At 39.5% G+C, this 17,080-nt stretch overlaps 1 protein-coding gene across 1 annotated transcript; it reads right to left on the bottom strand.

Annotated features, from left to right (window-relative positions):
- Positions 1 to 1,973: 1,973 nt before the first annotated feature.
- Positions 1,974 to 14,573, bottom strand: tent5c (terminal nucleotidyltransferase 5C). Its single transcript, XM_041806674.1, has 2 exons — positions 14,441 to 14,573; positions 1,974 to 10,549 (listed from the first exon to the last, which is right to left on the bottom strand). The coding sequence occupies exon 2, from the start codon at positions 10,526 to 10,528 to the stop codon at positions 9,374 to 9,376; it is 1,155 nt and encodes a 384-aa protein (XP_041662608.1). The 5' UTR covers positions 10,529 to 10,549; positions 14,441 to 14,573; the 3' UTR covers positions 1,974 to 9,373.
- Between the last annotated feature and the right edge of the window lie 2,507 nt (positions 14,574 to 17,080).

Raw genomic sequence — 17,080 nt, 5'->3', positions numbered from 1 at the left:
AGAACCACTGATCTAGGCTACATGGTGGTGCATTGTTTAGTGCTGCCCTGACAGGAGAAAGATTCCTGTTTTGTATCTGTTTGACAGTGCTTTTCTGAGTGGAGTTTTCATTTATGGCTTCTCTGCAGGGACTCCAGCTTCCTCCCTCAGTCCAAAAACAAAACTATGTTAATGGTGACTCTAAATTGCCCATAAGTGTATAGAGCATAACTGTTTATCTGGTCAGCTCTTTGATTGACTCATGACTAGTTCAGGGTGTGCTACACCACTCACCCAATGATTGCTGGGATTGCCTCCAGACCCCCAACAACCTCAAACAGGACAAGCAGTAGATAACTGATGGATGGATGGAAAGGATGATGAAGATGCCTTAAGCCCAGCTCAGACCAAAAATTCACAACAAGGCTCATCTATTGGCCAGAACAGAAACCAGGAAATCCATCTTCTTCTGCCTGCTTTTTCCCCACATAAACAATAGGTCAACACCAGATTTATGCCATCTTGGGACTGTGGGCCAGTGTTCACTTCTGTGGTCTGAACTAGAGTTTGAATGAGCTTTCACACCACTCCAAAAAAACAGGACTATCCAAGATCAAAACTGCCTTGATTCTTCATGGCATAGTTTCAACAAGGCGTAGGAAACATTCCTCTGAGATTTTGGTCCATATTGACATGACAGCATCAAACAGTTGCTGCAGATTTGTCAGCTGCACATCCATGATGTTAATCTCTTGACCCACCACATCCCAAAGGTACAAAGATCTGGTGACTGTGGAGGCCACTAGAGTACAGTGAACTCATTGTCATGTTCAAAAAGCCAGTTTGAGATGATGTGAGCTTTGTGACATGGTGCATTATCCTGCTGGAAGTAGCCATCAGAAGATGGATACACTGTGGTCATAAAGGGATGGACATGGACATAGGCTGTGGTGTTTAAATGATGCTCAGTGGTACTAAGGGGCTCAAAGTGTGCCAAGAAAATATCTCCAACACCATTACTTCACCACCAGCAGCCTGAACCGTTGATACAAGGCGGGAGGGATCCATGCTTTCATGTTCACGCCAAATTCTGACCCTACCATCTGAATGTTGCAGTTGTAATCGCCCACTGGATATTTTCCAACCATACCAAGTTCAAAGTCACCTAAATCCCCTTTCGTTCCCACTCTGATGCTCAGTTTGAACTCCAGCATGTCGTCTTGACCACTTCTACATGCCTACATGCATTGAGTTGCTGTCATGTGATTGGCCAATAAGCCATTTGCATTACAAAGCAATTGAACAGTTGTACCTAATAAAGTGGCTGCTGAGCGTATGTTGCTTTGGACAAAAGGGTCAGCTAAATGAATTTGTACGATGAACATATAGTCTCTGACTCTTTGAACAAGACAAGACCCATTAAAAGTATACAAATCCATTAGAAAAAACTAAAAATTGTGAGAAAATGTACATGCTCAGGTGACACTGATTCCACAATTTTTAAGCAGTTTACTATTTCAATGGGAAATCCTACATTTTTATACCTTTAAGACTATTCATATTTGTCAGTTTTGTCTAGCTGGGCTCTTACATGTCAGAGAAAATGTTTAACCTGCATTGAAAATCTCCCCTGGAAAATGTAGACTACTGACATGATCTCACTTAAAGAATGGAAGAAGAAGAAGAAAAGAATGGAGGCCACATGAGCAGTAATTAATTTACCATAAAATGAATTACTGCTTATGGAAAAGAAAACTTTCAAAGGAAGATGGACCTCGAGGAGAGTTGTTTTTGTTTTAAGGTCAAAAATAAAGTTTTACTCCTACCTTTATAACTTTGACAGATCTTGTTTAATTTTGGGCCTGTGCTTGAGATTAAACACAACCTGTCAGACCTTATCAAATATTTTAAAAAGATACCCATTAAACCTAAAGAATCTTTAATATAGACCAAAAATACAAGACTTGAATCAAGACAAAACACAGAGGAGTTAGTGCATTTAATACTCTTTATTCATTATTTCCTCTTCAAACACATTTTCCTGATGTACATGTACATTTCCATTCAAAGGAAAACTCAAGTGAGGTAAAAGTGCTGAAAAATGAAATAGTATAATGGTTGTAACCATCAAAACTCATTGTCACAATCACAAAGCTGACAAAAAAGCTCTTTTGCATTAACTATTTCAAAAAAAATATATATAGTGCGACAAAATGTCATATTTTTCCCCACTTTTTAAACTTGTAGCCACAGGCATCCCTCCATACACACATGCAAACAAGCACACACCTCCACGCATAAACGTAAACACAAATCTGCTGCAAAATAAATTCACAACTCTTCATTTAGAAACTTTAGGAGAGCTTCCACACGCTCTCTGTCACATTCCTATGGTGTAAGACTTAAGACAAGCAGAAATCCACAGCTTGCTCCGCACCAGCTCCAGCAAAGAATACATCTACAGGTGTCATAAATAAAAAATTACACTCTGTACTAATGATAAACAAAAGCCCAGAGAATCTGGATGACCAGAGGCGCAATCAGTGAGAAGCAGCGGGATCAATAACACTGACAAGTTTACAGCAGAAAAAGAAAGTGGGGCAAGAAAATAACAAAAGCAAAAAAAAAAAACAAAACACTTTTTTTCTTTTTTAGTTTACACCCCTTACGTCCTACACAAAAAACCTGCATACATAACCCTGACAAAGAAATCCGTTTAGCATCTGCTAAGTGAAGCTGTTGTTAGTCAGGGAAAAAGCTACAATAACCGTAACGCAGATGATCTACATTTGCAGGCTGCGTTCATGATCAATTAGCCAGAAAATGCACGTTTCCGTTTGTTGCATTTTCTTTGACGTTGCTCAAAAGTAACTCTAGGTGGCAACATCAACAAAAAGTCAAAGAAGTTTTCACTGCACTCAGGAGACTTGAGCTTTGGCTTTGCTGATGGATTTAAGAGTGGATCCATACTTTAATAAACCAATTTATCATCACTCAAAGAGAATAACAGCCAAAGGGACTGACTGTAATACACAGACCATTTTCTCCTGACATCAAGCTCAAGGTTGGGATCTTAAATGCTGAAATAGTTTGGCATTGCAGAGTCTGTACATTGTAGAATAATGAGAATAAGACAAATGAGTATCATTTCAGTGCTTTAGGACTGACCAAAAACTAAAACAACTGTGCATCTAAATAGGCATTTTGGACATATTTCAAGTTGCACAACATATCTAATTACAGATTCCCAGCTGTGAGGCAAAGATTAATACCAACACTGATTTTCCAAAACCACTGACTCAAAATATTTACTGATATGGATTGATTGGAAAGGCATTAACAGACTACATTTTGGTTAAATAACATTATTGATGAGTTATTAGGTACTTAAGATAATAGCAAATGTTAGCAATCAGCTAGGTAAGGAATTAAACCATGTCCTGGCCAATAACAACATAAACTGTGGTCTCCTTTAAGCCAATAGGTTATCAAGTGTTTTAACGTGAAATATGGTCAAATGTCGCACCCAAACTTTAAGGTAACTACTGACAGGAACTACAACTAACCTCAGACCATTAACCGATCCAACATGATAGGTAAGAAATTAACAGGCTCAACTTTAGTTGAATAACATTTGATGAATTACTAGCTACCATAAGATAACAACTCATGTTTGCAATCAATTGCTATCTTGACATCAATACACTTAGGTTAGGAATTCAACCATATCCTGACCAACAGCAACAAACTATGGGCTCAGAGTAGCCAAAAGGTTATCAGATGTTTCAACCTGGACTAAGGTCAAATGATGCTCAGAAATCTTAAAGGTGCAGACAGGAACTAAACAAATTTTAACAACTACTAAAGTTGGCAAAACTTCAGCAAACTATGAGGCATTGGGCAGTGACCATTTGTAGAATCATTGGGACATTTTCAAGTAACAACAATGTATTTGATTACAGAAAACCTATTGTAAGAAACAGATTCAAGCACATAGGGCTGATTATCCACCGGCTAAGCTGAATCCTAAAATGTATTGTTCTAACATGATTGGAAATAAACCTAAAGACTTAGATTGGTCAAATATACATCTGATGGCTAGCATAAGCCAAAGGTCATCTTTACAAACATCCACTAACTTGCCATGATTAAAATTTGATAAGGAATTAAACAATTTTATACCACAATGGACACTGCAGTCAAAAGTAAAGTTAGCATTCAGCCTCAGCTGGCTCACAGCAGTTTAAGCTGTTAAATGGCTGAGTGCTAACGTTAGCTCTTGTCCTATGTTAGCCAATAGTTTACCAAATGTTTTGACTGAAATAAGGCCAGATGTCGCTCCCAAATATGTAGTTAACTACTCAAAGAAACTACAACTTGTAGTACCAAATTCAGCAACTAAAAAGGCATAGGACAGTGACTAGCGGGTGAGACCATGGGACATATTTCAAATTAAAACAATGTCTTTAATTACAGAATACTTACGTGGAGACAAAAACAGAAGCAAGCATTTAGGGCCATTTTTTCCCTTGGCTAAAGGGGAGCTGAAAACGTTTACTAATCAAAGAGGATTTGCAGGATAAACAGAACTAAATTTGGTCAAAAACACAACAGTTTATTAGCTATCACAAGACTGCAGCTAATGATCGAGATCAAACACTAACTTGCCAACATCACAATAAGAGTACAAATTTAAACATTTTAACCCATACAGTTCAATGCATTCAAAGGTATCAGCTATGTCCTGGCCAACAGCAATAATAGCCAGTAAATGGCTGAGGGCCAACATAAGCTATTGTTTAATGATGGCCAATAGTTTGCCAAATGTTTCAACTACAATACGGCCAAATTTCTCTTTCAAATATAAAGCCAACTACAGACAGAAACGACAACTAATCATACTAATTTCTGCAAACTAAGAGACCTTCTGGAGAGACATTGGGATATATTTCAAGTCAATACAATAAACTACGGATGCTCGACAGACAGAAATAAACATGTTAACACTCATAGCTGATCTTTCATGGCTAAAAGAAGCTTAAGTCTTTGAAGTTTTGATGAAACATGATGGAAGATTTTAACAAATTCAAATTTGGTGCAACATGTTTTTGAATTATTAGCTGCAATCAGATAACAGCTAATCTTGGCATTCTACCAACATTTTTAAAAAGAATACCATTAGCTAGGAATTCAAACATTGTACTAAGTAATGTGAAACACAAGCAAAGTTAATATTATTCTTCAGCAATGTTTAAATTAGTTGTTACTAATTATACAGTAGCCATTTGATTTAACCTGATATAAGGCCAATGGTTCCCCCAAATTTTAAGGCTAGTACTGAGAGATATCCTACATTTAACAAGTTACAGACACAGCAAGATTTAAGAGCGTGATATCAGAGGAAATTGTCACAACATGACCACAGTGAATGATGGTGCTGGATTTTAGCGCTACATCAAAGCTTTGTTTCCAAGAAAATGCTGATAAATCTGTCTGTTTGCACAAAATGACTGAGTGATGACAACATTTCAGAGGCTATAAATGCACTGATTAAAACCTAGAGTTACTTTAGGCCACAAAGCTTAAGTCTCCTGGATTTACTCTGGCTGAAACCTGCAGTTTAGGTGAGAAGAAATGGGTCACATTTCATACAGAGAAGCGGAAAAGACGAGGTGAATATCAGGAGGGGACATCTCACAATAACGGCGGATTACATGAATTTACCCTCCGAAAATAAAAAAGGGACAAAACAAAGTCATAAAAAACATATCATTTATGTCCCTGAGAACCAGCTCGACTCTCTCCAGCATTCGACCACATTAGCTTATTTACATTCCTCTCAGGTGGCTGGGTTTGGAGTAAAACAAGGCCTCTCTAAAGTGCTTCTGTTAGTATGGGGTCGCTGCTGGGCGACCTCCAGCTACTGTGCCACAGGATGGCTCGTCAGTGCACTTAAGGTATTGCTTTGGTTTGGATGGGAACAAAAACTGTCAGACAGGAAAAGCAAGGCTGCTCTGGAGCAGGTGGATCTATGAAACAGCTTTAGATAAAAAGAATCAAAAGTTGGATTATCAGACTGAAACTGAAAAGGCTGCGTGCAACAAAAAGGCTTTAACTTGAAAGAAAACAAAGGAAATTAACAAAAACTGGCAGGAATGACTAGACAGATGGGTTTGGAGGAAAAGTACACACTGGGATTGAAACTAAAATAACAATACGGGGGTGAATAAACAGGGTAAAAGAAAAAATAAAATGCCAAAACTTGTAATTTCAAATTCAAACCAATATTATTTTCCTCCCCAACCAAAATAGTTTGTTTTCTCCCATCAGCCTATATCCAATAAAGCGGTGACGGTCTTGTTCCACCAAATTTAAAGGGATTGAAACAATTTCCCTCCTGATCACAATTTTTAAAAAATTAAAAGCTTAGTCACTTTCCAAATAAGTCAAAGGCACTTGGGTGCTTTAGTTGCTGGTTTTAAAGCAGACTTTGGTCCAGAGGAAAAGAGTTTGTGGCACCTTTTTTTGTTGTTAAAATGACTGGCTGCTGAGTCAGCTGAAAATACCCCGACCCGGGGTGTAACCTGCAAAAGAGGCCAGGCTGACCTTCCATCTAACACTCTAACCAGGCAGGAGCTGTGAGCCAGTCAGATAAGAGACCACGCTGGTTATCTGTTTTAAACAATGAGACAAGCAGCAGCAGTAGCAAGGCAGTGAGCTGGTATTTATATTTTTCTTAAGAACTGAGGGGGCAAGGGTGGATAAACAGACTAGTGGATGATGCCACTTGCATGAGACGTCCAACAGAAGCAAGTTTTCTCTAGTAGCAATGCTACAATGAAGGGCTGGGCAATATATCAAGTTTTATCAAGATGTATGGCAAGACAATACTGTTAATATTAACAACGCTGTTGTTAAAGCCAGGCCTGGGGCTCAGTTAAAAGATTGTTTACAGTAAGAACCACCAACAGTAATATGTTCATTGATGACAAGACAATCTATTAGCAAAGTCTAAATGAGGAATTGTCATTTTATTTGATACTGTATCAGATCACAGCAACAAAACTCTATACCCAATACTGGGAAATTCTGTTTCAAATGTCAAAAATTGCTGGCAAACTCCTGCACACTGTCTAAATTGCACATACAGGCTGGCAACATTTGGAAAAATGCATGAAACAGGCAAGGAGCCAAGACTTCTCCAGCCCTACAACTCTATCAAAAGAAATGACAGGTTTAAGTCACAGTTTGGGTCATCAAATACATTTTCCAAACTCACCAACCTACAATTGTCCCATTTAGACAGAGCTCTCTATCTTTCTTGGTTAAAAAATAGGACTGACAATCAATACGTTGCTGTACTTTTAGATACCAATCATTAAAATAATGGGGTTTGCTCATTTTCAATACTTGACAAATCCTGACAACCTCAATATACAGAAATGTTGGCATGGCATTAGCACAAGTTCGGCACCATTTCAGAGTTTGCCTGCAAATTTTGGAAAACAGTAGGTGAAAAATGCCCAGTAAATGGTGTTTAGGACTTCCATTTTATTGGCAGTGGTATTAAAGAGGTGTCAGAGTTGTTCGTGTTTTACTAGTATATCAAGGTTCATAATTCTGGTATTGTGAAACCATTCTTAATATCATTTCAAAAAATACCATGACATATATTGTGTGTTGATGTTCGACTAAAAGACATATCAAGATAAGATTTTGCTCCATATTACCCAGCCCTACTATGATGTCAGGAGAGATGACAAGTTGAAATCACAGCTTAGGCCATCCTATCATCACGACACGATGTAAGTTTTAAAATTAATGGCTAATTATAGTCCCGGCTTGAAATAGAAATTCTGAGATTATTTCACAGCTGGCACGGCCATCGCATCATGGCTCGAGTGTGTTGTAGCTTCCAGGATAAATCACAATCTAAGTCTGAAGGGGGGGCAGACATGCTGGCGTGTCTCTTAACATACCAATCCCTGCTGTCTGTCCTCCCATGACCACAAAAGGGGTTCAAACACTAGCGTGGTCCCAGCAGGCACCGGAAAGGAGAGGACAGGAAGTGATTCAGCTCCCACACATGTAAGGTGGCAAAGCCACTGCTGCAGCTCCCTGCATTTTAAAAAAGGTGCCTCCTCCAGGAAAGCAAAAAAGAAAACATGATAATTATAGACGGCCTGCAGTTAGAGAGCCAGTCACTGAGCTGCGTCAGAGGAGGATCCCATTTCAGGGCTGCTGTCGAGCCTGCAATGGTTGTGAGGGACGACCCTGCAGTGCCAACCATGTGCTGCTCCTTTTAAGGGAAGGGACAGCCACTCAGCCTGTTGCTCTCAAGACTCCCAGCTCGATCTCGCACCAGGCAACGAGGCCAGCTGTATTCTCTGAACAAGCCCGAGTCGAATCAGGCCCGTCAGTCAGTTTACCTTCTACGAAAGCCAGAGGATTGTGGCATCTGGAGGTCCCTTGTGAGGCTTTGGAAGTGACATAAAACACTAGGAAAAATAAACTCCTCAGGCATGCAGGAGCCTGTCAATCTGAGGCCAAAACTGCCTCATTGTAGATTTCCACTGACTGAAAAATACAGGGCTGAGTAAACTGGGTAAAGGGGGAGGAGAGGAGCAAGTCCTACACTGAAATTCACATTGGAAAAAAAATTTAAAAAAAATGCACACATTTTCTCTTGCATATACAAAACAGGCACTGTTGGCATATTTGAGATAGCAAAAAGGTCTGAGATATTAACGTGTGTCAAAACGGTTTAAAACAAATCAACTCCTCTCATTTCCCCTTCAGTTATGTTAAGGACAAAGTTATTAGTGTACCACCCTTTTTCCCATTCCAAGTGAACTTAACCTTATAACACTGGTGCTTTGTTTTTGTTTTTGTTTTTGTTTTTTTTTTTTTTATCTTACTGCCATCTCCCCAATACTATTTTCACTGTTTTTTTTTACTTTTTTTCTGCCTTTTCACATTTTTTTTAATCACAAGAGAAAACCAAATTCAGGCTATAACATTTTTTTTGTTTCCCTTTCTTCATAAAGATAGCCCATAATCAAATTATTGAGGGTGTAAACCTGGAGACTAAGGCACAAAATACGACTCCATTAAGAGTAAATGGGGAAAACAACCTATCATAATGAAGAAAAAACTCAAAACACTTAAAAATATCACTTTTCTAATGACCTAGACAACTCTGTAGATAAGGAATGACAAAGGATTCCAAAACAAAGCCAAACACTTGTCCGTTTAAACATAATTGTGCCTTGGGAGGAACATAGCATTTATTGCCTCAATGACATATTTTGGGGAGTTGTCTTTTTTATATTCCTGCTCTCTCCTCAAAAGCAGCAGCAGTGGGGCCCTCTTGCACATCCGGGCCCTTCTTTTGTCAGTTACATGGCAGCCATGTTGGAATGTTCTGGTTAGACACATAGTAGTTGCTGAAGTTGTGGTCTCGGACGTAAGGCGCCGGCTGATAGTAGCAGGTGACACAGGATGCATTGGGGATGGCATTCTGCTCCGCTAGCACCCTGAAGGCCATCAGAGAGATGAGGTGCAGGGTCTGCCGCCGTTCGTGACCCATGAGGCACACGGTGCTCTCGTTGACCACTCGCCGCAGGATCATGAGGTAGTCATACTTGCTCTTCTCCTCGCCAACAAAGTGGCTCTGGAGGTAGGCCTCCACCTTGTGCTGCTGCACACCAATATCAGGGAAATCAATGAAGAATCGTGAACACATGTACCGTTCCAGGGCCTTGAATTCCTCCTCATTGGCCGGTCGAAAGTCCCGTACCAGCAGGTTGCAGTATTTCAGCAGGCCACCACCACGGATCTCTTCTGGCCGCTTGGTGGCGATGAGCTTGTTCCGTAGGTGGCTCAGTGCCATGCTGAAGTCCCCGTACATGCTCTCCCCGCTCACAGTGGGGTGAAAGGCCTGTGACATGGGCGTCTGTGCCACCTTGTAGAAGGCGAGCATGGAGTCCAGCACAATCTGAAATGAGTCCACACTGAACTCAAACTGTCGGCGTATTGAGTCCACAAACTTCAGCTCCACGTTGCGGCCGTTATTGTTGGACAGGGAGATGAGGCTCCAGCGGTCCTGCTCTGTGTTGACCTTTACCAGCTTCTGTACATAGGCCTCTCTGAGAGTCATGGGTGTAATTTTCTCCTTGTTCACACCCTCAGGCAGAAAATCCAGCAGAGTACCCAGAACCACATCCTTAATGAGCCTAAACTCTGCCTCGTGTGGCAGGTCCACCCTGAAGATGACGTCCAGATCCTTGTAGCTCCAGCCTATATCCTGCACCAGCACATGGCTGGCCGTGGAGCCGTTAAGACGGATGTCTATCACCTCGATCCCACTCAGCTCTAGGCGTGAACGCACACGGGCCACAATGTCTTTAAGGCGCACCTCTAATGTGGGGAAGTTCCCTCGTCCATGAACGGGCACCACCTCTGTCAGGACTTCATTCAGCCGGCTCACCTGCTCCCAGTTCAGGACACTGACAGACTCGAAACTCTTTGATTCTTCCTTCTTTTCCATCTTCTCTCACAGTCAGATGAACTAAAATCACAGGAGGAAAAAATATGTCAGCAACGGTCAAAAATGGCACAAATGAACTTCTTTTTTACTTCAGCAGAAGCAAAGATAATGTTGTAAAAGAAAAAGCACCAAATCTTCTTCTTCAATGGCGTAAGTTGGGACAGTACAAGCTCTTAAAGTATCTTCTGAAAAAACCTTTACACCACCTGATTCTGTTGTCATATTTTTATAAGAGTTTATCAACCTGAAACCAGTTCAACTTTAAATACAACTGTAGAGCACTATAATGATAATGAATATCAATAAATTTGTTCAAATGTGCAAACTAGTTGGTTGGGAATGACCAGCAAACTCTGATTCTGCACCAATGTTTCTGGGATATACATTATGTATGTCAGGCACTAGGGCTGCACAGTACTTTGTGATTTTATTGTTATCCCATTAGGATGCACAATTAACACATTGCAGAAGTATGAATATTAAAAACTATACAAGAAATATAGAAGTTTTCAGTACATGTAAGCAAAACTTTCTCATACAGCATATGTAGATCTGAACTTTTCAGTGAAATTCTGGGTATAGCATTGGTGATGCAGTGAGATAAAAATCAGGCCAACAGTAAGCTACCCTTAGATTGATCTGTGCTAATTTTGTGAACCAGAGTGCAATAGCTAAACCATTTTATTAGGATTGTCTCAAGGAGCCACCCTCCAACCCTGCTGTTTAAAAAGAATAATTAATTTCACTTTAGAAGAAAAAGCTTCTCATTTTCATTTAGTGCTTGCTGTCTGCCAGCAAATTGTTATGGTGTGGTTTGTAGCCCCAAAAAGGCAGATAAAGCTTGGTTTTACTGCTACTGTTTAAAAGACATTTAGCAAAATAATGTACATGTAATGCAAAGATACTTCGTTCAGGTTTTTATCACTGAATGTCTATATTTGGAAAAGGAATGGAATATCATTCTGTCTTAACATACATCACATCACATGATACATAACATGAGCCGGATCAGTCCCAAAATCTAATCAGTTCTTCCTTATGCCATTTGTGACATTTCCTGAAAATGTCATCAAAACAAACTACCTAACAAACTAACAAACCCTGCCAATCAAATAACCTCTTTGGCAGAGGTAATAAGGATATGCCTAAATCCCACTGAAGGAATGTATCCTTCAACTAAGGCTGGGATAAATGGACCAAAACAATCACATCTTGATAATGTTTAACTGAATGGTGATACACAATAAACATCTTGCTATTTTCTCCTGTAAGGAAATGACACTAAAATATTTCTGTCAAATCATATACCAAATGTCACACAGGCACTTAAGTTCACAGCTTACAGCACAATGGCAACATGTTCAATAAAAAAATTGTATGTTTTGTGAAAACTGTGCAAAAATTCTCTTAAATATATTAAAAATGAAATGACCATCCTACTTATACTAGAATCCCCACTCTCACCAAATATCATGTATACAACACAATCTGACTGGCTGAATGCCACATGAGTACTAGCTAATCAAGACATAATCCTGGCTACCACTGACACAGTAAGCATGGCATCACGTCCTGTTCTTCTGCTTCTACTATGTTGCGCTAAATGTTTTTCTCCTCAATCTCTTTTTTTTTTTGATCATGCAATTTTACTTTTGCCACATCAAGTATGTCGTGTACGTCATAATACCAACAACTTCCAAATATCTGTTATCAATCTTATGAACGACTAAATATTGGTATCTACCCTGAAAAACATCAGCTGACCACTACTCCCTACACATTTTTGTTGTAATGTAGTCAGTCAAGTAAAAAGTGGCCCACAAAAAATTCAAGTTTAGGTACATCTACATCAGGGATGGACAAATGTGACTACCAAGAGGGTATTCCTGACTTTACTCTCAATGCCAAAAAGCCACACTGTTACAAAATATCAGACACTTTCAATTTAACTACTGAGATAACTTAGAATCCACTGAAAGATATTATGCATAACTTTCATGATAATTTATTGAACCAAAATTTATATTTTCCATTTCAAGCACAAATAGAAATGGTCAATTTAATCAGGGAGGAAGGAACTGTGCATCCCACAGTCTACAGTAATTCATTTTTAATGATAGCTTTCTAGCTTTCAAACCATATAAACACCTTGTTTCTAAACTTCTCTTTAATGTAGTGGTTATATTTGGAATGATAATTTACTATATTGTAGTTTGTGCATGGTGTGTATTGCCGTGATCAACAGTCGGCAGCCTTCGTCCAAAGGCTTGGTAGACCTTTCAATGGTAAAAGGAGACCCCACCAAGCAGAGATGTCACGGTGACACTTGAGAATTGTGGGTATTGTTGTATTTTTGTTTTTTCTTAAAATGAGGTTGTTTTTTTTTCAAACCTTCTTCTACAGGATTATATATCATTATTTCACACTCAGGTAGCTTGTGGTAAGTCTAACTAGGATACTTCAGAGAATATGGCTATTAATCAAATCAACTATGGAGGAAATTAATGGGAATTTGCTTCTGGAACAACACTGTTGAGCCATATTACAGTCAATTATGTGAACTAGCCTAATTTCTGGCAGGAAACTTAAATAAAAGATAATTACAATAAAATTTCAATTTTCATGTTTTTGTGGCAGATTTTTTTCTATATTTCTTCATGTCTATAATTTATTGACATTCCAAATATACTTGGGGTGTGTGTGTGTGTGTGTGTGTGTGTGTGTGTGTGGCAGCCTGTTGCCCAGATCTTGTTTACATTATGGTAGAGTAACTTTCAACTAAGATGCTTTGAAATGTGACAAACACCAAACAAAGCCTTAAGAATAGGGCCACTTTAAAATACTTCATTTCCAGATAATACTAACACAGCATTCTCTCATTTATTCAAAATGATTATGACAAACATTAGATATCAATGCAAAACTTGAAAATGTTCATTTGTGTCAAATATTGGCTTATAAACTGTCAAATTTCTTATGAAACAGTAGCGGCATCATGGTTCATTCAGCACGAGCGGAGCTGAATGTGAGCACGAGACAACCTGCTCGCTGTCAGCTGCACTCACACAGTAAAGGACAGAGCTCGTGAGGCTTCTAGAACAGCTCACAGCGCGAGCCTGGCTTTTATTCCAGAAACGTAGAGAGACAAGCGATCTAGCTGAAAATAAGATAAATCCTGTAAAAACAACCAAAGAATAACAAATGTAGGGAGAAATGCAACAATTAAACACGCTTCGTCATAAAATCCCCGGGAATCATTTGTTCCAGCTGACTTATCAACTTACCCGTGACGAATGCAACCATTACTCCTGTACCTAAATTTACTCGGTGTTAATCGCTAGATAACCTTTTCAAACAATTACCAGAATGGGTTATGACTCTTTCTTTGCTGGAAATGCAACGGATTGGAGATAAAAATGCACTTCGAACGAAGCCATATGGCGACGAGTCGCTTTCCAGATTCACGAAATACATCCTAAATAAGTTTAAAACAAACTTAAGTTAAGACTCGACACGTTAATGCCAAACTCGGTGTCAAAATTTTAAAAAGATGTCTGCGACTTGTTAAACTTTAAATGAGCAACTCTTGCCCTGCGTTCATGCGTCTTCGGAAAAAGCAGATGCTAATTTGAAATTTTGGAATGAAAGCACACTCAAATGTTGATAATTACCCGGACCAATTATGAACAATCCGAATCAGCTCTAAGCGATAAAATTCAGGAAGGTTTGGCTTAAATGTTGCCACAACAATTCCAACAAAACGAAGTTTGTGGAAGGGCTTCATAACTCGGAGAGTTGGAGCATCCGAGCAGCACGTGAATGCAGCATAACTTACTTTCCAAACTAACGTTTCGGCGTATTTGTAAAATTACTCTTTGCGGACGGGTATAGCGGATGAAGCGGTGTACTTACATGTCCAAAAACGAGCCACAAAAGCCTTTGGAGTGGGCTAAAGAAGATGTTAGTTTGGAGCTCGTGCAGACAACTCCATACAATCCAACGCCTGAGAGACACACGCGTATCATCAACGGTGTAAAGTCAGTGTTTGAACCTCTCCGCTGGCAGAAGACACGCCTGTTTTATACAGCCGAAGTACGACCCACTGAAAGCCACGCACTGCCGTTAAACAACACAGTCCCTTTCTTAATCTACCGAGTCTCTTACGACGCAAAAGCACATACTGTATTGTATTTTCAATCCATTGTTTCAAGTGAAACAATAACTTTGTATATTTACCACAATGTCCAACTTTCATCATCAACAGCTGCCACAGGCGTAGAGTTGTGGAGTTTAGAGGTATCAATGCGCCGATCAAAGCCTCTGATTGGCCTGCGAAGTTTTTTCGTTGCCAAGTAACCAGGACCGTCTCCGGGCAGGCAACGTTCTCTGACTGTTGCTGTGTCACAGCTTAGTTTTAAAGCAGCAGTTATCTTTATTTTGCTGATTTGTTTGGAGTTTTTAAACAGCAGTTTCAAACATTTAAGGTTAATATTTCTCATAATGTCAGTGCCACAAATGTGTATTAGCAAGATTTATTTGGAAAATGGGGTGCCTACCATGAAATCAGTCTAGTTTACCGTCTCTAGTTTGAAAATACAACCGTTTTTCACATAAATCTCTTAGAATATTCCGTAAATTTAGAGAATGTTTTCAGCTGCCGGGTCAAGGCCACAAAGTGGGTTGCAAAGCCATTTTCAGTGGGTTACAGATGTGTGCCTGGAAACAAAATATGTGGCAAAAAGTCTATGATAGGCTTTAATTTTGAAGAAAATGTCTTCATCTCTTTGCTCTGTTACATTTTTGTTACATTTCATGTCTAAACCGACCCCCTTTTTTTTTTCATTTAAAAAAGTGGTTATGATTGAGAAATTCAAGAAATTTAGGTCACAATTTTCGTCATTGAGGAGGTTGTGGTGAGTGCTAATGCTAAACCAGTTGAGAACCACTGCTATAAAATAGTGCTTCAGAACAAACTTTTCAGTAATGTAACTCCATGATATATTTTTTCCAGTATGCCATGACCAATTAAAAATAGTTTTGTCTACATACAAAGATAAAACAGCACTGTGCCATACGAGTTGGGTTTGGAAGATAAAAAAAACTTGCTGCAAATCTAAAACAGCTGTGTACCCCATACAGTTCAGGGTACTTATAAGCCCGTTTGGGGAACAGAAGGTAATTCAGAATTAATCCTAAATAAACTTACACACTTCAGGAATCAATACAAATGCCAATAAAAAGCTTAATTTTCATGTTACATGCAGTAAATCAATAAAGCAAAATTACAGTTGCTCAAATATGTGGCAGATTGACCCAATGGTTGCCTGATATCTCATTTTTCAATGTCTGTTTCGAAAGATTACCGGTCAAACTTCCTACCAGCCACTGATGGACTAGGTGCTTGATACCAGAGTTGAGAGCCCTCTTGGGGCTCATGTCCTTGCCTCACCAAGTAAAGCGGGCCACACACTACACAACAATCATGCCAGTTGTTGGGCTGAATCCTCCCTTCCGACCAAAGTAAGCAAAGGCCTGATTATTGGATGGTTCTTAAGATTATCTGTCCAGATTATTCTGTGGTATGTGGCGTGTTACAAGAGAAATTTTCCGTCTCTGACCTGATCAGAGGCGCTTCGACCCGAGAACGTAAATAAACATATTCAATATTGACAACCAGAAATCCTAATGTGTGTGTTGAGTACAGAGGGCAGCTGAGCATATACATGCAGACCTGTGATGCCATATGGAGGAATAGCCAATGGGGAAGCAGGCTGACTGAAGGATGACATAAAACAATAAAAGCCATGGCAACAATAGTAGATGGCAGTAACATAGACAGTGCTGGTAAACGGATAGCATAAAGTTGGGTGAACGTCTGAAATGGAGGAGAAACTTGTTTGTGGCAACAAAAAGAGTGTTTAAAAACATGTACATTAAAACACACCATAGACAAACTGACAAGTGAAGGAGCTGGATCCAGATTGCAACTGTAATGGACTTAGCATGTAGCTAACAGCTAACCACCATAGCCCTTCCACTCCAAAGACAGGTTTGACTGAGTGTGCTACGTTGATCCTCTCGTTCTACACCACAAACAATAAGAACAAAACAGGAAATTGGTAAATATTTGTTGCTATGTCTGGGGTCTGACACAGGAAAAATTGCTTAAGATTTAAAACATCTTCATGTATGTGGCAGGTTTAAGTGAAAAAACAAAAACTTTTCTTCTGTGCTCTCAAACAGAGCTGCTACTTGGCAGCCGAGATGTACAATACAGCTCTTCTACCAGGAATGCATCATCTGCCACGGCTGGCTGTGCTGGGAATAAAGCAGTGGTGTGAAGCCTCAGCACAGCTCGTCCATGCAGCCAATGTGGCTGCAGCGGTTGTGGGTGTGTTCAGAGAAAATAAAGGGGGTGTTTGTTTGGACATGTTTTAGAGAGCGTCAGTGTGTTTTGGGTATAAGTCATAAACCCTGCCTTCCCTATGTTAACAAATGGAAATGTGTGTATGTGAATGTAATGATCCAGTATGATGTAACTATAGTACAGTA

Source organism: Cheilinus undulatus, linkage group 15 (assembly GCF_018320785.1).
Source record: "Cheilinus undulatus linkage group 15, ASM1832078v1, whole genome shotgun sequence".
Taxonomy (NCBI): domain Eukaryota; kingdom Metazoa; phylum Chordata; class Actinopteri; order Labriformes; family Labridae; genus Cheilinus; species Cheilinus undulatus.
Note: the sequence above shows the minus strand (reverse complement) of the source record. Positions and strands in the feature narration are given on the sequence as shown.